The sequence below is a fragment of the Haliotis cracherodii genome, unplaced genomic scaffold (genome assembly GCF_022045235.1).
Source record: "Haliotis cracherodii isolate W230 unplaced genomic scaffold, xgHalCrac1.p SCAF_2, whole genome shotgun sequence".
Classification (NCBI taxonomy): Eukaryota; Metazoa; Mollusca; class Gastropoda; order Lepetellida; family Haliotidae; genus Haliotis; species Haliotis cracherodii.
Window position 1 is genome coordinate 23214225 of NW_027266275.1, and position 26210 is coordinate 23240434.

The 26210-nt window shown below is 41.2% G+C and overlaps 1 protein-coding gene across 1 annotated transcript; it reads right to left on the reverse strand.

Annotated features, from left to right (window-relative positions):
• Nucleotides 1-345: 345 nt before the first annotated feature.
• LOC139467591 (cadherin-99C-like) lies at nucleotides 346-15335 on the reverse strand. Its single transcript, XM_071249123.1, has 14 exons — nucleotides 15253-15335; nucleotides 13835-13912; nucleotides 13070-13150; nucleotides 8221-8423; nucleotides 7475-7558; nucleotides 7047-7136; nucleotides 6183-6401; nucleotides 5499-5660; nucleotides 4665-4776; nucleotides 3873-4000; nucleotides 3108-3161; nucleotides 2617-2686; nucleotides 2228-2409; nucleotides 346-1768 (listed from the first exon to the last, which is right to left on the reverse strand). Exons 2-14 carry the CDS (start codon nucleotides 13905-13907, stop codon nucleotides 1727-1729), a joined length of 1500 nt encoding a protein of 499 aa, XP_071105224.1. The 5' UTR covers nucleotides 13908-13912; nucleotides 15253-15335; the 3' UTR covers nucleotides 346-1726.
• Nucleotides 15336-26210: the final 10875 nt, after the last annotated feature.

Below are 26210 nucleotides of genomic sequence, written 5' to 3' on the forward strand. Positions count from 1 at the left end.
ACTGAGATACCATGCCGCAGTTTAACATGAATACCCAACTCAGACACAGTATACTGACTCCGAGCCGACCAGTCCTTGTTTTAGCCCCTTAATGCTGAACGCAAGACAGGGTAACAACAAGTACCATCTTTGAACGTCTTCTGGTATGACGCGGCCGGGGACCTTCCGCTCTCCGGGCGGGCGCTGTACCACTAGACCACGGAGGCGGTCCAAATACTACCCCAGCGTATAGGTTTCATATAGCATTGCTTAAAAAGTACATGTAAAATATAAAACAAAAAGTGGAATAAGAATTAACTTTATTTCAAAAATATAGATAAATGTATAATTTTGATGAAATATCAGTGCTTACAACATAAACAAAGTCGGCTGCAATACACTGGTTAAAACAGCACTACGATGACAATCAAAGTGATGTAATACTTCAGAAAAACATTTATTTATGACACGAATAACAAACAAAACATGGAAACCGCACAGAAAAAATGTACATTGCGGCATGGATTAATGCACTGATTAACCCTTTCATCTCTCTCGGCGATACCAGGCGTTTCACCCGTAGGCACATTCAATGTACAATTTATCACAGTGCCAAGTAGCAGTATAGAATACTCAGCAATGAATTGGATCGGTCATAGTCTAAGAAACAGACCGAGTTAACAAATACATATTGTTTAAATGGCGACATTGTACTTACATTTTCTATGGCACTGACACTAACAGTAGTATATCTAACAGCTTAAACCGTGTTAATTCTGTCAATAGCAGTTGGTGGTTTAATAAGGTCTATTCCTAATTAAAAGATGGCAGGGTGAGAAGTACTGTCCCGGAATGACACGAGAAATGCCGAATGCTACCCGAATCTGTCTACCGGTAGTTCGATAGCATCCTGCTGCGTTTTTTCGTTTGCTTCACATGAATCATTTCAGAGGCACAGGAAACACGGCGTACAACTAATCGACTGGTCACAGCTGGCGATTGTGTTCAGGACAAAACCAGTTGTCACAACTGATACAGCACAACGATAATTAACATCACCCCGTGACCCGCTTCCCAGCAGATACTAATAGTTTTTATATACACGATTTTTATATTCAACTCATGAATATACATTTCCATGCATAAAAGATTATGTACAGCTAGCTATAGCATACATTAAGGCTTTGTAAATACAGTGCCACACGCCCATGTTTCTAGTACAATCTCCGGATATATCCGAAGTTTGATATAACGAATATTCGATTACAACGATCCCAGGGCCTACTGCACAAAGCGACCATATTGCTACGACTGTTGGGATTACTTTTCTTTAACATACAGTTAAATAGTTGTAGCATGAATCTCGCTTGTGTAAGTGGGTCAAGGGAGGTAATAAACATTGAGCCTGGTAATAATGAAGTCCTCTCAGTACAAGCTAGTTTGGAGGTTCCTTGGAGTTCGTAACATCCGGAGCAGACTGTAAATATGGTATCAGTGATGTAAGTAGTTCAGTTTCTGGAAATCTCTCACATGCCAGGAAATACTACCATACTACGTATGTACACATTTCCATCTCTGAACTGTGGGTGTGGCGTTGGCATCATTGGGCTTGTTTTTCTGACGGTTGTAACTATGACATATATTCACTGTGGGTAAGTCAATCCAGTCTTCCTGTTTGTTGAACTTGGCCATGTCCGCAAGAGGACAAAACAGCTTGCTCCTGAGTAGTAAGTGGTGGTTACTATGGTTACATTTGAGTGGAGGATATGCCATTCCGTTGTCCGCTAGTCTGAAAGTCAGTCACGTGATCTGTGAAATATGTCAACCGTTCATGCAACATGCACTGCATAAGGCAGCACCCTCAGCTATTCATATGAATATGTTGGATTGGTTGTTCCCTGAATTGAAAAATATGAACAGTCATGAGTGAGTGAGTGAGTAAAGTTTTACGCCGCTTTTAACAATATTCCAGCAATATCACGGCGGGGGACACCAGAAATGGGCTTTACGCATTGTACCCATGTGTGGAATCGAACCGGTTTTCGACCTGATGAATGAATGTTTTACCACTAGACTACCCGCCTACGCCCCAAACAATCACGAATGGAAACATTAAGCACATAACGACAAACAACCCGAACTATAACAAAGTAACGTTTTCACTGTCTATACAATTTCACATGTTCTGAAATGGTAGCGAATGGTAAGAATAGTACAAATGTCACATTGTATCTGGGTATTAGCGTACCGTCTGGCGGGACTCGTGGATGTATTTGCTCCCCTTAGTGTCCCGTCTTCTAGAAATGTAGCAGAAGAACGCAATTGCCAGGCAGACGACAAATGCAGCCAAGATGGCGACAACTACGATCAGGGCCAGAGACTCTTCAGACGTGCCGCCGGTAGAGATTGGAGACTTGTTAGGGTCACCAACTGGAAGGAAACAGGAGAGGGGTTGTTAGTCGTGGTCGTCTAGAGTGACACGATGTCCTGTGTGGAGACGATCATCTTCCCGAGGCAAGGGAGTTAACTGACTGTAATAGTCCGCACTTTTTTAGTCAGTTACCTCCCTTGCCTCGGAAAGATGGGAGATGACGTTTAAGTTCTGAAACCTCTGAATACAAACAAAACAACACCCACCTTGACTCTCTGTTACTGAAGCAGGTTTTTGTGTAGATTGACTTCCGGAGGATCCTCCATTGTTTTGGCCCTGTTGTGATAAAATACCAAATCAGAATATCAAAATGTTTTATAACATTTAATTGTGTCAACATTGCATATGGACGAGAAGGGGTGTAGCCTTTTCAGATGGACAGCAGTAATATCAATAACATGCACCGGTACAGTGGGGAAGTGGGTGGTGTCCATATAGGGTAATGCTTGGTGTCATAACTTGTCAACGGCATGGAATTGTGTAGAATTTAGTTGTATGAAATAACTTATTGTCAATACCGGTTTCCCTGTAGTATTGTCATAAATGTCATAGATACGAACTTGAACAACAATTAGGTTTCGCATTCAATACTTATTATATTAGCACATGCATTATGTCATATTGTCAAGGGCGTGCGGTGAGGTTTACGCACTGTGGTAATTGAAAGTAAAAAAACGGTTTGGGTTTTTCAACTCACCATAAAGTATATCAATGCTATTTCATGTCTCATGTGGTTGCTGGTTTCCTCCACCTGGAAAACAGAAATAAGCAACAGGTGAATAGGACTACATAGTCGGCCTCATACATGCCTAAATAAAACAAATGTTTGTTGTTTAACACCGCACCTAGACATATTCCAGCTATATGACGGCGGTCTGTAAATAATCGAGTCTGCACCAGACAATTCAGTGATTGACATCATGATCATCGATCCACGCAATTGGGATCGATGGCATGTATCAACCAATTCAGCGAGCCTGATCACCCGATCCCGTTAGTCGCCTTTTACGACAAGCATAGTCGACTTTTATGGCAAGCATAGGTTGCTACTCCGGATCTTCAGGGGTCAAAACATATACACGTCCTTAGTCGTAGTGTTTTGCTTTAATTATCTGTACTTTCTTTGTCTCATTAAGTGAAAATAAACTGTTGATTTATTATTATGACTCAAACTGAAAAGACGCTGTTGTAGAAATATTTCAAGGCCACGACTAAGACTTAAATTATAGGTAAATCCTTAGTCGTAGCCACGATCTATTTCTACAACAGCGTCTGTCAGTTTGAGTCCCAATAAAACATTCAACCGTTAATGGGAAAAGAACGTACAGATCATTGAAGCAAATAATAAAGGCAAGGTAAGTCACATGTCAACATTGATATTTGTTTACGTCGAGTGACAAGTCGGTTTTCAGGTAGCATGAAAAGTCTTATTAGGACCCCATAGGTTGACTGCACTGGTTACCTTCAGGAAGATCTCGAAACCTTCGCTGACGGTGAGTGCGGTCTCCTGCTTCACTGATGCAGCATAGAAGGCACCATTTGCATGACTCGTGGCAACCGAAAAGTGGGACTCGAAGCCGGGTGGAATAGCTGAAAAGAAGAATTATATATTTTTTAAAATTCTTATTTCAATAGGATATAGCATGGACAAAGAGAATTAGGATTGGCATGACAACATTATTTCTTCCTCATTTGTAAATCTTTATTCTACACATAAAATGCATGTTCGAACTAGAGAAATACATTTGGTTTTGTTCAAACAAAAATCTTATTCGTATAAAATGTAAATTCCGATGTCTGAGCCATAAGCTAGTATTCGTTATGATGACAATTAGTCAATACTGATTTACTCAAGTGCAATAAATGTAATCATAATACAATTAACTATGAATTCCTATTCCCTATGTCCATTGTATACGGAAAACAGGAGAATCACAGCCACATGTATACATCAGGAACAATAGTCAATCAACTATCAGCAGCAAAGAGTACAGAGCTCATACAATATATTACGATACAAGGTAAAGGAAATCTGCCTGTTTAATGTGACATAAATATTTTATTGAGATAGTATAACATTTGTCCCACTTGTCAATGTGTAAAGGCTTTGTTATATTTTTTTGTACTCTTGGCCTTTGATAGCGAATAAACAACTACTTCTTTTCATGCACATCATATTACACGAATTGTATCATGTTTTATGTTATTTCTGTCTACACATAACACCTAATTCATTTTCTTTGTATTTGCTTACTTGATGCAATGGAGAACTTGACCTCTGACATAGAAGGGTCAAGGTCTCTGGCCTTGATGCTGACTGGCTGGCCGACCTTGTTAGGCACAGGGTAGACTGTGATTGGTTCTCCCTACGAACATATTAGCTGACGTTAGCACATTACAACAACCACTAGCCAAACCTAAAATCCTACACCCCTTAAAACAAATTTGACAGATTAATTACAAAACTCCAAACAGGACAACCTAAATAACCACCTAAAAAAACTTAAAAGACACACCACAGGCAACTGCCCCCACTGCAAACAACCCGAAACCACAGAACACGCACTCATCCACTGCACCCACTACCAAACACACAGAACCACACTACAAACCACCCTCAATCTAAATAAGGTTCCTATTCTAGATGAAATACTAAACCCTCAAAATAAACTAGAAAACTTCAAGGCCCTAGGCGTATTCCTAATCAAAACAGACCTAATTAAGCGCATCTAAAAACTAATCTTCCAATCCAAAATCCAATAAACATACAAACACCCACCTCACCCGGCTCCCTTAGTTCCCTCCTCCACCCACCTCGGCATTTATTCCAAATTTAAAAATTCCAAAAATTCAATATAATTCAGCAACCCCTAAAAGCCCCCTCTTGGGTTGCACACACCACTTTCACCCTTTTCGGAATACACTAAATGGTCTGGCCAGGCCCGTGTGCGAAATACGCTACAGTCGGAAAGCGCACGTTAAATCTTCTACATCAGTCAGTCAGTCATTACAACAAAGATGGACTTGGTGTCAAACTAGCATTTAATGAAATCTATTAGTCAGCGTATTGAGCTGTATTGGGACTTACCAGCTTCATCTGACTGGCGTATGAAATATATTTCGGCCAGACGCATACGCCCTTGTGTCTGACGCATCCCTCGAACTCGAAAGCCGGACCCTGGTCATCTCCGTCAGTCACCGTCACCATCGCGGTCACCTTGGCGCTCTTTGGGCCATCCACGTCACCATCCTGTGACGCAAAGAAAGACACCGTGTGTCATGATATGATCAGGTAATTTGTTCCTTGAACTATCTTGACGGACAATTTTGAAGCATATTTCTCGAGGAGGTTTTAAACGTAATCCCGGAATCGGCACTTTCAGGTAAAGAAAATATTAGGCTACACAATTTGGTCTATCGTGTCACGGTTTCCTTCGCAGGATTGCACCCCTAAAGTGTACTAGCATGCACCAGCAACTCAACAGAATGTTTTGTTGCATAATAAATAAACAAAAGAAAGGACAAACAATATTTTGGTGATGATTATTTTAAAAAACAACAACATGAGGACACGGATTAAAATAAAAACAGTTAAGTATTTTGGTTAAAATCCCAAGTATTCAAGTATTTTCTGGAAAAGTGTATTGTCAAATATATCCCAGGCCCCTGTGGAAGTGGTGTCCAAAACTGAATTATTCTCAAAGTCTCGTTAAAACCAACTCACTCACTTGTCAGTGACTTAACAGTTCCCCCAATAACATAAATCTCTCACCGTGGCCATAAGTTCAAGGTTGTACGCGTGACCTTGGGACAAGGCTTCATAGTCCAGCATGGCTGTGACAGTGACGTCACCATTTATGGGGTCGACAGAAAACATGCTGCTGCCGTCATCCACGTTTGCGGGCACGATGGAGTAAGTGACGTTACTCGTCACTGGGAAGTCGATGTCAACAGCAGACACGCGGAGGATGGTCGATCCCACTGGGGTCAGCTGAAGAGACAAAAGAGATCATCTAGAGCGTATTAACTGTGGTATTGTTTTCTATTAGGGGCACGGGTGGCCCTTGGGAATGCCAAGAAACATATAATTGTGGTCCGAATCTCGTTTAGCCCCGATTATGTGTCCAAGTTTGTCAGCACCAATACCCATGTTTATAGGTTTCACCAAAGGGGTTATCTTCTGATGCTTGTTATCACTGGAAAACAAACTCACCCTCTCACTTCTTTCTTCACACACACACACACACACACACACACAGAGCAAACAAGGACTGGTCGCCTCGGCGTCAGTATACTGTGTCTGAGTGGGGCATTTATGTTAAACTGCGGCATGATATCAGACACACACGCACACACATGTGAATGCACGTCGCTATATCAGTGCAATAACTTTGAACGCGACGTTAAGCCGCATTTCACCTCACGTCCTACTCTTGAGGACAGGGCTGAGCCAGTAGTGAAAGGTGTCGCAACTGGTTGTGCAGAGTTACGTCCCTTGGCTAACAGGAACTGCTAGTCGCGGGTTCATATCCGATTAAGCACCTACAGCGCCGCTATTGTCACTGCTACTTCAGCATCTGACGTGGCGACATACCAGCGCCATCTGGCGGCACTGCGATAAAGTTTGGGTACCTACCTCATTAATTGTGGCGCTGTAAGGAGCTCCTACAAAGCGGGGGAAGTTGTCGTTGACGTCCATGACCTGAATCCTGACGTCATAGTAGACCTGGAGACAAACAAATCCCGCATGATATCCCGTTTATGTCTTTCACCAGTGAATGTGAATGTCTAAAAGCAATTATACTTGCTTGCACTCAACAATATTCCAGCTATATGACGGCGGTCTGTAAATAATCGAGTCTGGGCCAGACAATGCAGTGATTGGCATCATGAGCATCGATCCACGCAATTGGGATACAATGACATGCATCAATCAAGTCAGCGAGCCTGAACACCCGATTCCGTTAGTCGTCTCTTACAACAAGCATAGTCGCCTTGGGTTGTTGAAGACCTATTCTACCCCGGATCTTCACGGGTCAGCAATTATACAATTACGTCTCTCACCTCTATGGATGTGTTGGCGACAGGGGAACATTTTAGGGTGAAGGTGAACATGTTGACGTCGTCATCTAGAGCAGCAGTTGGTCCCTGTGGGGAGAATAGAACCAGTTCACAAATACAGTACATTAGCATGGCATAACACTCCATAATTAAGTGGGTACAATGTGTGAAGCCCATTTCTGGTGTCCCCCGCCGTGATATTGCTGGAATATTGCTAGAAGCGGCGTAAAACCAAACTCACTCACTCACTCCATAATTAAGTCAACGCTGAATATACAAAGAAGTTGTGTCCTGTTAACGCTCAAATTCACGGCAATGTTGAACTGTGTCAGCAGTCATGCTGTGTCAGCATGTGCAGATGTTTATCCCCTAGATGTGAATATGGTGCTGACAAACCCGGAATCATAATCAGGGAACAAGTTGGATTCGAACCCACGATCATACAGGATCCTCGAATGACTAATGACGTACTCTGTCGAGCTAATGGGGAACCTTGAACGACTTGGCAACTTGAACACTCTGATCAAATTGACTTCATAGTGTTTACTTATTCACAAGCGTTCATCGATGTATAAAATGTTGACGATACCAAGTTTGTGCAACGGTTATAACAATGAAAGGATTGATACTTTAATGCATGCCAACGTTTCTAAACGACACACTAAACATTATAGTCAGTGGCTGTGCATGATATGAAGTCATGAAAGTCATGGTTGTGATTGCCATGGCAAAATTTCTACTGTACGTACATCTCTGTCTACGGCTTTCACCAGCTTCAGCAAGTTCTTTCCGGTCACTGCCTCGGTTTGAAACTCAAACACTTCCCGGGGATCAAAGAGCCGGAAGTCGTTCATGACCTCCAGGGTGATACCGGTTGGCGCAGGTCCTCCGATTGACCCGGTCAGTCTCAGCTCGTCCTTGTAGTTGTCGCTGTCAGGGTACTGCTCGAGGTCTGTGAACAGAGTGAGTGGCTGATTTTGATTTAACATTGTTTCAGTTATACCACGGCGCTTGATGAGGGAGGAGAGGCCGACGTGATACAGATCTCAGATGTAACACTTTGGTAAAACCCAGGGAAATGGTGCTGGCAACCCTAATAATATAATTCGAACCCACGATCATCGGTTTCTGGCGTGCCCAGGGTACATAACTCTGCACAGCTGCACGAGCAGGCCAACCGTGCCCCGTATTAAATAGCCAATAATAAGAACAGGCGTTTGCAACAGCAAACGTAATAGCAGAAATACACAGATAGGGATGTAAGTAGCTGGACTACCCAGTGTAACGTATGTACATTTTATTAGGATACATAACCGAGACCCGTGAAAATCCGGGTTAGAATGGGTCTTTAGCAACCCATGCTTGCCGTTAAAGGCGCCTATGCTTGTCGTAAGAGACGACTAACGGGATCGGGAAGTCAGGCTCGCTGACTTGGTTGATGCATGTCATCGTATACCAATTGCGTGGATCGATGCTCATGGTGTCAATCACTGGTTGTCCGTTCCAGAAACGATTAATTACAGACCGCCTTTATATAGCTGGAATAATGCTTAGTATGGCGTAAAACAACAACAAACAAACAGAATATGATACATAACCGAGTGGAAATACAACACACTGGAATTCGGAGCTGGTTCAATGAAAAACAAACACCGCCAAATAGACTATTTCGACTCCGAGGAATCGCACATTAAAGTGAAAAGAACAGAAATTAATATGTCCAGTTGTCCATAACTATTATCGCTAATTACTGTAAGGTGTTGGCTTCCATTGTCTCTTGCTAATCACCTATCAGTGCCAATCATCTGTTGGCTTCCCCTTTTAGTTTCCACCTTTTGTTATCTTATTAATTTGTTGTCCTTACATGTACATATATATGCTCTCTGCCTCAAAGCATGTATTCACCTGACGAAGGAGTAAGCATATACCCCGAAACGTTGTGTTCCTCATAATAAAGAAGTTGACTTCCATACATTCTCTTCCTTAATTAATATGTTGTTGAATTCTTAAAATTGTACACGCAAACTGCACGAGAATGAAACTGTAAGCTCCTATATCTGCTAGTGATATGCTACTTTCGAATACATTAACTTGTTAAAAGATGCCATGCTAGACCATATCATAGAATGTATTTATATCGTGAGCTGACCTACACTGCTTGCGCTCAAGACAGGTATACCGCTAGTGAGTGAGTATGGTTTTACGCCGCTTTTAGCAATATTCCAGCAATATCACGGCGGGGGTCACCAGAAATGGGCTTCACACATTGTACCCATGTGGGGAATCGAACCCGGGTCTTCGGCGTGACGAGCGAACGCTTTAACCACTAGTCTACCCGACCGCCCCATATATGCCAGTAAACTTATAGCAGGAGTGACGCCCCTCGCTGTTAGGATAAGACATATGTACAATAATTGTTTTATTTAAAACATTACACATGTGTGTTACCTATGTCTAGGATCCGGGTTACTGAATTATCGGAAAAAATGTACTTTTAGATTGAGCGAAATATCATTCAAATTTCAGTTTTTAAAATAAATCATTCCCTTTATTGTCACAAGAATAATTGAATAACGACCTTCATATAAGATGGAGTGAATTTTAGAAAATATGCTTTAATTCAGATTTTACATTAAGACAATAAGATTCAACATAGGGAACCGGATAAATTATGTCCGGAATAGACAGAGTCCGGTTTGCCAAGGACATGGTGCTGTAAGATTCAACTATCATTCGACTCATTCAACTATCCATTGTTTGAGAACTATTTTAAAATACGTAATCTGAAGTCCTTTTAATAGTTCACGGTTTAATATCCTCTTCTCGAAAGTCCGGTTAAACAAAGCTATAAAAATATACCAGGATCTATACCTTCTGACCGGACTCATGTGTATCTATCTATGTGTAGATATATATATATATATATATATATATATGTGTGTGTGTGTTGGACAGTTCAATTCAAAGTGCTGGATCATAACTTTAACGTATGTACATGAGACGCAGGCCATACGGAATTCTTCCGGTTTGGGAAATGTAAAATCAATTAATAATTTTGTAAATAGTCGCGAACATATCTATGAGCAAAATTAGATAAAATATACTCTCATCTCAATCTAGCATGACACCTCGAGGGAATGTCTGCGACTGCAGTTGAAGGAATAATACAGTGAAAGTGACTGAGTGTGGATTGGCACGTTTGTGTGTGTGCGTGTGTGTGCGCGTGTGTGTGCGTGTGCGTGCGTGTGCGTGCGTGTGTGTGCTTGTGGGTGCGTGTTGGTATTGGGGGGACGGAACTAGACAGTATTCCATTCGTAGTTATATAAAACATCTAATCGCAACCCATCTACGACCAGTCGCTCAGTGAATTACGAAACACATATCTATTAAACGCAGTCACGTATCACAAATACTACAAGGTACTGCTGATATAAATCTGACGTTTCTAAGAAAAACGGCTGTAGCAGGCTTTTGTGATGTGTGTTTGCACAGGTAGACAGGTCCCGGATATACAGGTGTAAGCCGTGACCCGGACTTGTACCTGGAATACCTCGACTTGACCCGTAGCAGGATATGATCTTAGAAACAGTTTGTAAAAGATTGATAAGTGCAGGAACACGTAATGACTGTTTTCGACCGCCTCTGTGGCCTAGTGGTAGAGCGTCCGCCCGGAGAGCGGAAGGTCCGGGGTTCGATCCCCGGCCGCGTCATACCAAAAGACGTTAAAAGGTACTTGTTGTTACCCTGTCTGGTGCTCGGCATTAAGGGGCTAAAACAAGGACTGGTCGGCTCGGAGTCAGTATACTCTATCTGAGTGGAGTATTCATGTTAAACTGCGGCATGGTATCTCAGTGTGCTAGCTCTATAAATCGGCATCAGTCCGGACTAGTACAAGTAGCCACACACACAAACACGTGCATGCGCGTCGCTATATAAGTGCAATAATCTTGGACGTGACGTTAAACCCAATTTCATCTCATCTCATCTAATAACTGTTTTCTCAATTACCAACACGGACGGGGTAAGTGCGACCCAGGTCACAGAGCGAGCATTACCGGCCTGTAGCCGAGTGCTAAAGATAGACTATTCAAAAACCTATATAAACTGTTCACCGTGAGCCTGCACAGTCACTCGAGGGAAAGGCTGACACGTGATTGTACTTCCTTGTACAGAATTCTGGGAAAATACTTTGACCTTTTGAATAGGAATCACTTTTCATTTTGGTTATTAACCTACAGGGGTTTACATTTGAGGTAGCGGTTTTAAGATATTAGACATTCGGATTTTGTTTATGAAACGAACGTGTTTGAATGATATTTCTAAGAGATAATTTAGAGGGCTTAAATAGATAATGACATACATAAAAGTTGAAACAAAACGATGAGATGTATCTACATTCTACCATAAAGGTATCAAACGTGACGCGGTGTTAACGGCGTCGATGGGTGCTGTGTCGCCAGATGAGTCTTATGTCTTCAGCAGTTTGCTCTATAAAATTAGTTATCACTGATTGTCGACTTGAATCCAGACATGTCGCTGTATATATTGAAACACTGTTTCAGTTAACAATATGTTCTTTATAATCACGGACAGTGTAATAATAAATAAATCCGCTAATCGGTGTGCTTTCTGTCGTTGTGGTTTTGAACGAGGAGCACATGATAATTATTATAACAATTGAGTTACGTTGTTGTAACACGTTTACGATAAGTACTCGAGTGTTATTTGCTTGGATGGTTTCAAATCTGAATCGGATTTTGAGTCGGAGGACAACTTTCGTAGCAGTGAAAATACACAATATGAGGTGTGTGTGTGTGTGTGTGTGGTGGGGGGGGGGGGGGGGGGGGGGGGGATTTGGAACCCTGGAATTTGAAACCAAATATAGTATGTTGTCGACCACTCCCCATCCTCTTCCCCCTACGGAGAGAGGATTTTGTTATTGGACTCCTCCCTCTTAAAAAAGCTGGGTCCGCCCTTGCCAAGTTTTTTTTGTGTTTGTTTGTTGTTTAACGCTGCACTCAGCAATATTCCAGCTGTATGAAGGCGGTCTGTAATTAATCGAGACCACACAACCCAGTGATTGAAATCCACGCAATTGGGATGCGATGACATGCATCAACCAAGTCAGCGAGCCTGACCACCCGATCCCGTTAGTCGCTTCTTCCGACAACATAGTCGCCTCTTACGGCAAGCATTGGTTGCTGAAGACCCTATTCTCTACCCGGATCATCACGGATAGTAATTTTAAGAAAGGACAGGGTGTAATAATGACCCTGTGGAAATGTCAAGTTTCGAATTAACGGAAACGTTCCAGCTATTTTTATTGATGACTGAAAAGCTTGGGTTTACTGTTAGTGGTGTCCCAACAATACAACTGTTAAAGCTTTAACACGAATCTTTGGCTCATTTCTTAAATGGTACTAACATTAGGGTCATGAAGGTCACTTACGATAACAAATATTTTCATGAAATGTTTTGTTTACTTACTCTGACTAAACATGCATACATGACTGGCAATATAGCACGATAGGCGATAAACATGTTTGTTTCCGACAATGCTCGCCATTATAACGGCACGCCCACCCTGTGTCGACCTACCTGTCTGGCTGGCCTCGTAAACCCGCATGGTGAGGGTGGGCTTGGTGCTCAGGAAGGGTCCGGCATCCAGTGAACTACAGGCTGAAATAAAACAACACATTTCATCATCCGTGCTCAGACAAATGCTGCTTTAATACAACATAACGCCACATTGTAATATTAGCCTGTATTGATGTAATAAAACAATATAAAAATGCGTTATCAACAATACCACACATTTTTTTTAAATTGCGTATTTAGTACAGGCAATGGGCGTTATTGCTAATCACTTTATGACACTGTCAGCTAAATTCGAATAATCTGTTGAATGTAGAAGCTGGCACAGGCCATCTCACATGTATTGTTATATCCCGAATCAACGCGCTTTTAAAAGAGCGCCACATTTATAGGATTTGTTTGTTTGTTGTTTAACGCCGCACTCAGCGGTCTGTAAATAATCGTGTCTGGACCAGACAATCCAGCGATTGACATCATGAGCATCGATCCATGCAATTGGGATACGATGACATGCATTAACCAAGTTAGCGAGCCTGACTTCCCGATCCCGTTAGTCACCTCTTACGACAAGCATAGGCGCCTTTAACGGCAAGAACGGGTTGTTGAAGACCTATTCTACCCCGGATCTTCACGGGTCACATTTAAAGGAAAATTGTAATTAGTAAAAGTAAACATTAAGTGTCAAGTGTTAGACCAGATGTATTCACTTATCACCTAAAATATGACACGAATATATGACACATATAAGAACTATTGCGATTTACTTACGGTCCTGGGCTGAAATTGAGTGTAGAAAGCAGCACAGAGCGAACAGGAGGAGGATTAGCCTGGGGCGACACATGATGCCTGCAGGGAGAAACAACCGTCACTTACAACCGTTTAACATCCTCTAACCTCACCTGTTATGTTAATGCGACTTGCCATGATATTTTGCACCCAGGAGCAATGTTGTATATAAATAATTGTGTAAATAACATCGTTTTTCACAAATCTCTAAGCGATAGCTTTTAAATATCGTTTGTATTTCATATGTACCCATTGTACGTATGATATGTTCTATATATAGAATATTATACAAGGTAGTATTTTTAAGTGAGACGTTAATAAATATTTCAGTTTGTCTCGAACCTAGCGTGTGACCAGGGTTAGGTGCATCAATAGATGAGGGTTGGTGGTAATAGACAACATACTATTATGTAACACACATTTCATAATATTTGCATAATTATAATTCAAATATACAGGCAGACATCTCTTACGCACTCTACCAAACCTAAACAGTCTATAAATGGATTAAAGTACAGTTTTGAAAAATTATCCATTAGCCCTAAAAAAGGAAAATTACTAAAGAATGAAATATCCAAATTGTACTAAAGAAAGTAAACACCCGTGTTTGATGGTGGCTAAAAATAAACAAACAAGAAATGGTTATTCGACGGGGATGTACTTGATAAGGGTATCATAGGCGATATTACAGGCTCATATTGATGAGTATTTAACCAAGGGCCACTGAAGTTTGCAATTTTTTTTATCATATCCAATTTTCAAGTGTGTACTTTTTTTCACCCGGTAGTTTAGTCCGCAATGAATTTTTAACAACTCATCATTGTGGTAACATGTGACTGAATTAAGTCTTTCACAAGACTGGTCAAAAATGGTCAAAACTGAGGTTTACTCACCCGTCGGTCCTGTGGAGGGTGTAACGTCGCGTTCAAAATTATTGCACTTATATAGCATGTGTGAGTGCGTTCGTGCGTGTGTTAGTGCGTGCGTGTGTGCGTGCGTGCGGACTAATGCCGGTTTTATAGTGCTAGCCCACTGAGAGACCATGCCGAAGTCTCAAAGCGAATACCCAACTAAGACACTTTAGTTATGCTGACACCGAGCCGACCAGTGCTTGGTTTGGCCCCTTAATGACGAGCGCCAGGCTGGGTAACAAGTGCGATCTTTTTTTCAAATTGTTTTGATATGAAGCGGTAGGACCCTAACACCGACCTTTGATTCCCCGGGTAAAAACCCGAGGCAAACATTTTATTTATTTTAAATCATGCTTCTTATTCATTTCAGGAAAAGGATAAATACACGAACAATTGATATTACCAACACGTGTAAAGTGTATGGAGATATGGCAGTGATAACAATACACATATCATTCTATAACTAAGATTCTAGTTCATTGTACTTACAAGGTATAGAGTGTTGCTCCAGAAATTCAACCGTAGGAATGACATGTGACGGGTGTCCCTTCTCTGGCTTATATACCCGAGACACGGATGTTTCCTCTGTCAAGGTCGCGAGATTCCGTTTAAGGAAAGCGGATCGTCATATCCGCCTCACCTTGACGAACAGGGACACAAGGCTATTACAGTCTGTCTACATAAGCGTCGCGAGAATCCGGTATTGTTCCAAAATAAATCTGAATAAACGTGGTACAATTAAACCGAAAGACGGACTATCAGTTTTGATACCGTGTATTTTGTTCCATGTTGTAAGGTAGGACCATTCGGTATTCTTTAAAAAAAATTAAGTGAATAACAACGGAAGTATATTTTATAAAGGGGAAAGAATTAACCCTGGAATGTCATGACAAATAAAGACGTTTTTGTCCCTATATTGTTTGATGTCCTTACGAAAAAAAAAGTTCGTGATTTGTAATTTAATAACATTTCACTCATTTAAAGCTAATACGCTGAATGTGTATATAGGAATAGATCTCAACGGGAAATATACACAGTTAAATGTTTTGCATACGCCGAGTTGGTTATATGGCTATCTTTTTAAATTATTATTGTTTGGGAAGTATGCTATTGTCCTGTGATGGGTTTAGTTTTCATATTTTATCTTGAATTACTGTAATGAATCTTTTTAATTTTCACGTTTCTGAATCCGCGTTGAATAGAAACAAGAACTATCCCAGCGTGTCATTAAAAAACCATACAAGCCAAAGAAGTATTCACTAGGTGTGATATATTTGCGGAATCTTGAACTGTTTTTGTATATATCAATTTGTACCTTGTCTGTGTTAAATTGGAGAGAAAAATATGAAAGATCTCACCAGAATGTTTTTATGTCAAACATAGAAGCAATAAATTATAAAACATATACGTAAAAAACAACGGGCGGGGCGCGCGTGCGTGCGTGCGTGCGTGCGTGCGTGCGTGTTGGGGGGTGGGGTGGGGTGGGAGGGGGTGGGGGGGCGTCCTTTAACTGTACCTATTGTACTTTGGTGCCTTATCCCTTTGATGAACTCGTATAAGGACAGTGCAGAAGAGTATTTTCTCATTATAGTTACCGTGTTTTTAAGAAAAGCGGCAAATGTTATTCCAAAATCATAACAAATCTCTACTCCGCTATTAGTGTATGTATCGTACATGAATGGGTAGAAAGTCACATTAGCAGCAACAGTACTAGTAAGGTTTTGGGTAACACAAGGTTTATGTGATCCATTTATTTAGACACATTGTAATTAACATTCCTCTACCAAGCATAACAAATAACAAACAGTGTTATCTAAACATGTTTAGAAATGTGTTTAAATCCTAAACGGAACAACATTTGATGTTGGGGTCTAAACACGTGAAATAAATCTTCTCACAACTTCAACGTTATCTAAACATGTTTAGAATTACTTGTTTAGGGGTGCTATCCTTGAGGGATAAAAACTGTACTGCGACGAAAATCCAGGGACAAAATTATGGGATCGCTCTTAGGTTTGTGTTTAAGATTTAAACACATTTTAGAGTGTATGACAGACTAAGTTTGTTTCTGTATGATATTTTATTATAGTCGTCTAAGGCGCCGCGATTCGCACTGCAGAGTTGCGTCCCTTGGGCACGCCAGAAACCTATGATTGTGGGTTCGAATCCCGGTTCGCCCCGATTATGTTTCTAGGTTTGTCAGCACCATACCCGTGCTCGTGGGTTTCACCGAAGTGGTAAACGTCTGAGACCTGCATCACTTCGGGCTTTCCCCCCACATTAAGCTGACACGACATGATATAACTGGAATACTGTTAAAAGTGGCGTTAAACCCAACTCACCCACCCATATGACATGGCTTGTATGCACTATTTTGCAATACGTTGGGTCTACATTTATGTTTTATCATCACTCTTAACTTCGTCTGTAATGCGATGTCACAAGTCTGCACTTTGTAAGAAATATTGTCACTGTGAAAAGTACTACAGAACTTGTTCATTTGAGAGGTCAATATGTGTATATAACAGTTACTTGTGACCTTGAGCATAATTATGTATGAGTGAGTGACTTTGGTTTTACGCCGCTTTCAGTGATATTCCAGCAATATCACGGGGGACACCAGAAATGGGCTTCACACATTGTACCCATGTCGGGAATCGAACCCGGGTCTTCGGCGTGACGAGCGAACGCTTAAACCACACGACCGCCCAATGATGTATTTAGTAGGACCAAGATGAGTATAATTACAGATCAGCACGTAACAAGGGTTTAATGTTTAGCAAATTACTGGTCCCCCTGGTCTAATATCCGTTACACCCACCTTACTATTTTATTCATACTCAACGTAAGGAACGGATCTGATACATAAGTACACAAAATCTCCTTGCCGTTCCTCGCCCACAACTCATAATCCGAGCACATGTGCACAGCATGTTACATCAAGCAGGTTAGTGTTGAAGTCGCCTATACTTGTGGTGAAAGGAAACGAACCCTATATCTTCAGGTTTTGTTTTTAAAGTTCCACTCACACAAATGCTTTTTTTGTTTTGTTTGTTGTTTAACGCCGCACTCAGCAATATTCCAGCTATATGATTAATAAGCGTATCCCCACGTCAGTTTAAAATTTTAGAATGTTCATACTTTACTTAGGTATCAAAAACTCCTCATTGAAACTATTAAGAGGATGGCACAAAAGCTACAATAACGCATTTTGTATACGTTTCGTTATAACTGTGTCAAAGTAGTTTATTGAACAAGTTACTGTAAGCACAAGGGTCCGCTCTATATGTACAATTCCCTGTTTAAAGAAACTGCTGCTGTGTCTATATTTTCACAGACGGTGTGCAAGTCATAGTTAAATCAATAAATAGGATAGCAGAAAAACAAGCAGTGGCCATCTGTTTTTCCCAGTTGGGACCGGATTAATAGTTGGGTGTGAAATCTTTCAAGAATGACTAGTACATTAAAAACGGAATACTTGATCTTCTCAGAACCGGAAGTCCTGTATGACTAAAGAGAGGCTATATCAGGCGTTGTGACCCGCCACATGTATAGCCACGTGATTCTATTTGTCTGTCTATTAATCTCTGCACACAGTGACAGAGCACTTTAGTGTACATGTTATTCCCCCCAACGTACTTCTAAAAGGTGATAGCTTTCGTGTGACAATAGATTTGAAAGAACATTATTTGTGAAGTTGAGGGATATTGTTATATGTATTTAAGTAATTTGAATGGGGGCACAAAGTGTTGTAGATATCTTTATACTAACTGTCAGTGGCAACACATTATTGGTAAAAGTAATGTCGTCACCAGCGGCGAATGGATTTTTCCACAAAACGTCTGTACCAGAATTAGAGTCCTCTGTCCCGGGAGCGAGCATGATGACAGCAGGCTTGATCGTTCTAGGCCGGATCGGACAGAGTCTGACGGCTGACCTATAGGAGAGCGACAAGAGGGCGATTCGAGCCTTCCCGACCAGAACGAAATCCTGGGACCCGTTCCACAAAGGGATCTTAGTGCTAAGACTGTCGTAAGCCGATGTTAAAGTATGGGATCCTCTTACCGCTAAGATCGCTCCGTGGAACAGGGCCCTGACAGCTTACAACACTTTTCTGGATTCCAGAACTGAGTCGTCCTCTTTCAAGACTTCAACAGTGACAATATGCTGAACATTCGTGAACGCACTAAGATTCCAGGGTTTGTTTACTTAGTCTATTTTTGTTGCTGTTACTATTTCTACTTACCTAGTTATATTGCATTTTGATGTAAACCTTAATCTGAGTGTTTAAATATGATAAATTGATTATTTATTGATCTTGTATGGTCATTTACTGCTTTCATAATTTAGTTCTGTGTACATATATATCGATTTCTGGATACACCTTAGACTGTCATACAGACCCGGAAACAAAAATACCCAATACAGCACATGCAAGTCTATAATATTTGGCAAGTCTAGATTACTGCATTATCAGTGTTCTGAAAAGGAAGAAAAGTCTCTGGGCCCATTTTTATTATATTTTATAACTATGATGTAACAAATGTTTTTCGTATGATATATGTTCATTCCAGAGACTAGATGTTAGTCAAGGTAAACCTCTGCGTATCAATTTGGAAATCCCCCCTCGTAACAACGTGTAGACATTAGTGAGTATCGCCACCTTGGGGATGAGACTGAGTACCCAGACACACGTATACCATGATACTGGTTCAGACGCCAGTGCTCCTTGTTTCACCAAGGCAGTATACGTTTATGATCTGTGCCACTGTGGGCCTTTCACCCGCGTTAAGCTGACAGCTCATACTGTTTTTCAAACCCTTGAAAATGCGGGGTAGAATAGGTCTTCAGCAACCCATTTTTGTCATAAACGGCGACTAACGGGATCGAGTGGTCAGGCTCGCTGACTTGGTTGATGAAGGTCATCGTATGCCAATTGCGTGGATCGTTAATCACTGGATTGTCAAGTCCAGACTCGAAAAAACAAACAAAAACAAACCATACACAAAATATCACCATGGACACTGAGTAGTTTGCCACCCATGCTATCACTGACCAAGACTAGCAGATTATGTACAGATGTGCTCGTTGGCCGTATCGTCAATGACTGGAATCACAGGCTCGCCACTGTTGTGGTTTTGGCTTGTTTGTTTGTTTGTTGTTTAGCGCCGCACTCTGCACTATTCCAGCTATATGACGGCGGTCTGTAAATAATCGAGTCTGGACCAGACAATCCAGTGACTGACATCATGAGCATCTATCCACACAATACGATGACATGTACCAACCAAGTCAGCGAGCCTGGCCACCCGATCCCGTTAGTCGCCTCTTACGACAAGCATAGTCGCCTTTACGACAAGCATTGGTTGCTGAAGACCTATTCTACCCCGGATCTTCACGGGTCGTGATCCTTGGTCATAATGAGGAATGGACACATTCATTTCCAGAAGTAGGCAACTTTTCGGTGTTTGGTGTGCATTCTAAGCCCAGGGTTACTTTCGTGCGATAACACATTTAGGTTTATAATCTCGTCAGAAGTCCATCTTATCGGGAGCCTGTCTGACTCTACAATGTCATCATTCTAGTACACAGACAACATCAGCAGTCACATGAGTCGTTGGATGACAAGAGAGACGTCCATTCCTGACCTCTAGTGATAGTAACAAACCTATTGTTTCAGAACATAGAACATCTGCATTTCGCAGCGATATTGCAGCCTGCCATCAATCGGAAGGTCTGAGCATCGATCCTCGGACGCGTCATGCCAAAAAACATTGAAAGAGAGTAATTGATCCTCGACATTCAGGGGTAAAGCAAGGACTGGTCGGCTCGGAGTCAGCATACTGTGTCTGTGAATACATGTATTCATGTACAGTAAACTACGGTTATAACGAACACGCTTATAACGAACTGACGGATATAACGAACAACTTTTTTGGTCCCGACTTTTGGCTGTAGTTATGCTGTATATATGCTTAAAACGAACTACGGTTAAAACGAACTAAAATTAGTAGTCCCTTTGAGTTCGTTATAACCGTACTTTACTGTACCAGAAAGGAAATCGGTTTAATTATTTCAGGCTGGACATGTTTCATCCTAAAGGGCAATTGCTATTTCATACTCAACATTGGGTAGACTTATTGGACGCCAATCTTTCAAGAAACGTCGATAGCGACCTTCTTTGGGGATTCAGGTAATGATACATTATCTTTGTAAGCTGGACAGGTTGCCGATTGCATATGCATATTTAGTTGATCTCCATACGAGAATACCAATACCTCGCAAGAAGAATTGATAAAATCGGCTGAAAAGCCCTCTGAGCCTGAACTATTTCCATCTTTCATTCTATGCAATGTTTGTGCACATCTATTTAGAGTAATACCCCCTTCACTGTCATCTCGTTTATCTCGCTCCAGTTTAACTTCTGTGTTTGTGAAGTGTTCTGAAAAAGTTTCCAATTTTCATCATGATGACGAGTTCATAATTTGATGCAGTAGGAAGAATATTCATCAAGTATATGAGACACATTTGTCAACAAATCATTTTTATCAATAATTATTTCTTTAATATTTTTAATAACACAATTCCGTTCAGAAAATATTCTGCATTTCACCTTCCAGAGTTCTTCATACAATTTGACTTTACACGTACTTCTAAAAATGATCCTTTTAATCCTACCTACTTTTATGGTTTCTATTCTGCATTTTTTTTTCAAATTAAGATCTTCTTTTCATCATCCTTGAGTTTTTCAAAAATAGATACAAATTTACTATTCTTAAACTCAAGCGTATTCTCCTGTTCATCAATATCTTATTAACGTCTTAAAGCGAGTGTTATTTTTTTCATTTTTAAAAGTTTAGAGAGGAATTGATCAATTACTGCAAAGTTCACGTCTACTAAATTATCAATGTTCCCCGATGTGTGGTATTCATCAAGTGTACTTTTAATCGTGTTTTTACCAAAGGAATATAGTCTAAGTCATGTAACTGCGAGAAACTATATTTCCAGTAACCCGACCCTCGTTCAATAGGATGTAACGTCAATTCAAGGGAGATAAAAGAGTGGTTAGATCTATAACTCATTCTTATAGATGCAGATTTAACAAGTGACATAATATCTTCAGAGACAGGAAAATAGTCTTATCGTCTAATCGTCTGTTTAATAGGGTTGTTTTGTCGTCATGTGTATTTATCCTTGTCTGGATTAAATATTCTCCAAGGATGAACCAAGTTTCTCTTTGATTTCCATAAGTTTGTTATGTGCTAGAGGGTTATTTCTAATTATGGGTATCTTTTAAGTAATCTTGAACAAAATTCCGATCTACTCCCCATATACAGTAAACTACGGTTATAACGAACTCAAAGGGACTACTAATTTTAGTTCGTTATAACCGTAGTTCGGTATATGTACATATACAGCGTGATTACAGCAAGTAGTCGGGACCAAAAAGTAAGTTCGTTATATCCGTCAGTTCGTTATAAGCGTGTTCGTTATAACCGTAGTTTACTGTAACTGAATCCGGAACTTGTTTGATTAAAATGCAAGGTCTTGGAAGAGTGAGTGAGTGAGATGTGTTTAACACCGCTTTTAACAGTATTACAGTTATATCACGGCGTGTCAGCTTAATGTGGGAGGAAAGCCCGAAGTGATGCAGGTCTCAGACGTTTCCCACTTCGGTGAAACCCTAGGGCACGGGTATGGCGCTGACAAAACTAGAAACATAATCGGGGCGAACCGGGATTCGAACCCACATACATAGGTATCTGGCAAGCCCACCCAAGGGACGCAACTTCTGTACAGCGAATCGCGGCGCCTTAGACGACTTAGAGTTGAGTTTGTATTTTGTGCACACACGCATTGTGTGAAGGGGGATATGGAGAGAGAGAGAGAGAGAGAGAGAGAGAGGGGGGGGGGGGCGGAGTGGGAGAGAGAGGGGGAGGATTATATTGCTGACTAAGGCGTAAAACTACATTCAGTCACGCATTCATCTGCTCTAACAGCTACATTTAGAGAGATTTATGGGACAGAAGGATCAAGCTTAGGTTTGTGTTTAGGATCTGAACAATGTTTAGAGTGTATGACAGACTGAGTTTGTTTGAGAGAGAGAGAGAGAGAGAGAGAGAGAGAAGGAAGGATTGAAATTTAAAGAAAGTGTTTATGGGAGCTATCCATGAGGGATATTGCGACAATGTGAAGAGTGATAAGTAGTTTAGGCCTAGTCCGACTATCATGGAAGCAGCAATAATATAACTCTCCAGCTGTGCTCGTGATTGTTTTAGAACACATGGGAAAGGCATGATGACACAAATAATATCGTAGTAATAACAAACAAACAAACAAACAAACAAAGCGAGCACGTGAAGTAAAAGTCGTATCATCCTTGTTGATTGTAACACTGACTAAGAGAAAATCACAAAATATATATATAAAATATTTAAGCTTGTGACGACGACAAAGTTATCACAAAGCATCGTCACTGTTCCAAGAAGTTGTCTCCTCGTTCCATGTTTGAAGCGTACCTAATATATTGTACTACTTCAATGTATGTTTCAGGGGAGGCGAAATTGGGTTTAACGTCGCGTCCAAGATTATTGCACTCATATAGCGACGTGCATGCACGTGTGTGTTTGGGTCAGTGTGTAGCTGTGTATACTAGTGCGGATGTTATAGTGCTAGCCCACTGAGATACCGTGCCGCAGTTTAACATAAATATCCTACTCAGACACAGTATACTGACTCCGAGCCGACCAGTCCTTGTTTTCGCCGAGCACCAGACAGGGTAACAACAAGTACCATCTTTTAACGTCTTTGGTTGAAACCCGGACCTTCCGCTCTCCGGTTGGACGCTCTACCACTAGATCACGGAGGCGATCCAAGGTAGGTTTTAATGTATATTAAGTTTGCCGTACAGACATAACCGTGTTTCGAAAGAAACATGTTTAACATGTTTGATAACACAGCTTGTCTGACGCGTTAAAGGGGCTGTGCGAGGCAGCAGGGTTTGAGGGCTACTGTACAAACCACACACGAAGGGCAATCACGGCTCCGAGGCTCCATGAATCGGAACAAGACGAGCAGCTTATCGCAGAACGCACCGGACACCGATCATCTGTGACTAATGACGAAGTACAAAGAAAGAAAACTACCGACTCCAGCACCTCAGTCAGCCTCATAACCCCCGCTAGAAACACCCGGACACGATCTGTGCACCCGCACCACCATCCCCACCCGCACCAACTGGCGCCGTTCCTGAACAGGACCCTTTCCTCAACAGCCGGATCTAAAACCGCTGATGTCCACTCCCTGCAGGGAATCGTGGAACGCCATTGTGCCACGATTACGTTTCAAACGTCGTTAGTTAATTTATATTTGATCGTAATGGCTCACGCTTACTAACCTATTAAATATGTCTTACGAAAAATGTTTCTAGTTCTTTGTTCAACTTTTATGACACATTAATTAGGATTGATCGATGCTGATTTTCTTTATCGAGTTCGGTAAACAAAGGACCAGTCATTGGCGACTCAAGGGCGAGCCACTCTATATTATCGTGGCATCGCTATTTTGTGTGTGATACGTGTGGATTATGTAGTTTAGATCACTTCCTGTTTTGGATTATGCATAATCAGTATTCATACGACCTGGGTTGGGTCAAGGGACTTCCCCAAAACAAATGTGTTCTTTCCTAATCAATTTACAAAGGAGATAGGGGTAATTCCACTTAAAAAACATTCCAGAAACTATCATAAAAAAGGTAACGTGTATACTTCCGAGTAGTCTTGACAACGCATCGAGTCCTGTATTCGACCAAGCGATGGAATATTGTGCTTAGATTTGCATACGTAATCAGTCGACAGGGTGTGTGGATTACGAGATGTACCGATACCGCGAAAATATAGAGTCATACTATATACTCAGTACAAGTTGTTTTTGTTGTGCTTCGATATAGTGTTATATTTTACATCTGCAAAAAGCTTACATGTATGAGTCTTTGCGTGTGATTTATAAGATCATGTATTGGCGTCCTACTTTTAATATTGGATTTCAGTCACAGATAATGACGCCCTAGTTTTACATAAATGATACAGTCAGAAATATTTGCGTTCGAAATTTGCATATTTGCGCCGTAGTTTCTACTACATGGATCCTAATTTCGGTTTAACTATGAATAAACAACCAATAAGCAGAAAATACTTTCCACGTCAGAAGATCGGGAAAGTTACGCCCGTCTTGTGAAAACGAAGAAAAACGTGTAAAACGTAACATAATGATTATGAAATCCCTGAGACTGAAAGTGTGGACTCTAAAACTGCGTACTTTCATGGTCTCCTTGAGATTCATATAGCTTCAGTAGAATTGTGTGCGGGTTTGGGACAAACAGGATAAACAGGTGCCCTTGTTGTTTTTTGTGAAGAGATGACTGATTTAGCTATTCAACTTTGAACTATACTGATAAGAACCCGAGAGCGGCTTCGTAAGGTGTCAGCTTGACGTGTATCGGATGTGATCCTCTGGGTTATCTCCCTTCCACCGACAAGCGGCTTAATTATCGGCCTTACTACTCGAACCACGAGCAATTAGACAGGAAAGGCTCATACCATTTTCATATAGTGAAAAACTGATACTACAGTGAAAAACAACATGACTCGGAGCATCCTGTTGAATTTTGATTCACTCATGATAATACAAGCTGTTTATGACGCATTGTTTGAAGCGGCCCATAAATATAGACAATCCCAGCGTTTCTGGACGAATCACATCGGGTGGTTTTCCATACATCTTTAGGTCAGATCATAATATGTCTTTTTGAATTGGATCAACATGTTATATTCGTGTAATGTCCTCTTACGAACACAACTGACCGACATTTTATGTCGTCTCCGATGTGGTTTTTTACAGGTTGAGGTGAGGTGAAACATGTTTAAACGTCGCGTTCAGTGTTATTGCTCAGCGATGTGTTTTTCCGTGTCTGTGTGCGCGCGTACGTGTTTGCGTCTGTGTGTGTGTGTGTGTGTGTGTGTGTGTGTGTGTTCGTGCGTGTTCGTGCGCGTCTCTCTTTTTGTGTGCGCGCGTATGTGTGTACGACTGTCTGTCTGCGTGCGTGTGCGTCTCTCCCTCTGTGTGTATGCGTGTGTTTGCGTGAATGTGTGTGTACGTGTGTGTTTCTACTTGAACTAGTCCGGACTAACGTCGGTTTTATAGTGCCAGCCCTCTGAGATACCATACCGCAGTTAACATGGATACCCCACTCAAGCACAGTATACTGACTCCGAGACGACCAGTCCTTAATGCCGAGCTCCAGGCAGGGTAACAACAAGTACCATCTTTAACGTCAGTTGGTGTCATACGGACAGGGTGTTTTACCAAATGAATAGGTCTTTACACAGATTTTGATAACATTTAAATTATTGGGTAAGTGCTTCCATTTACGATTCAAGCCCCGTAAT

What these genes read in the sequence shown, in the direction of transcription:
- LOC139467591 (XM_071249123.1), bottom strand. Translation starts at nt 13,907, where the DNA reads ATGTGTCGCCCCAGGCTAATCCTCCTCCTGTTCGCTCTGTGCTGCTTT. An exon ending in TTACGAGGCCAGCCAGACAG is followed by an intron (nt 8,424 to 13,069) that starts GTAGGTCGACAC and finishes CTCTGTTCACAG; the next exon opens with ACCTCGAGCAGTACCCTGAC. An exon ending in TCGCCAACACATCCATAGAG is followed by an intron (nt 7,137 to 7,474) that starts GTGAGAGACGTA and finishes GTTTGTCTCCAG; the next exon opens with GTCTACTATGACGTCAGGAT.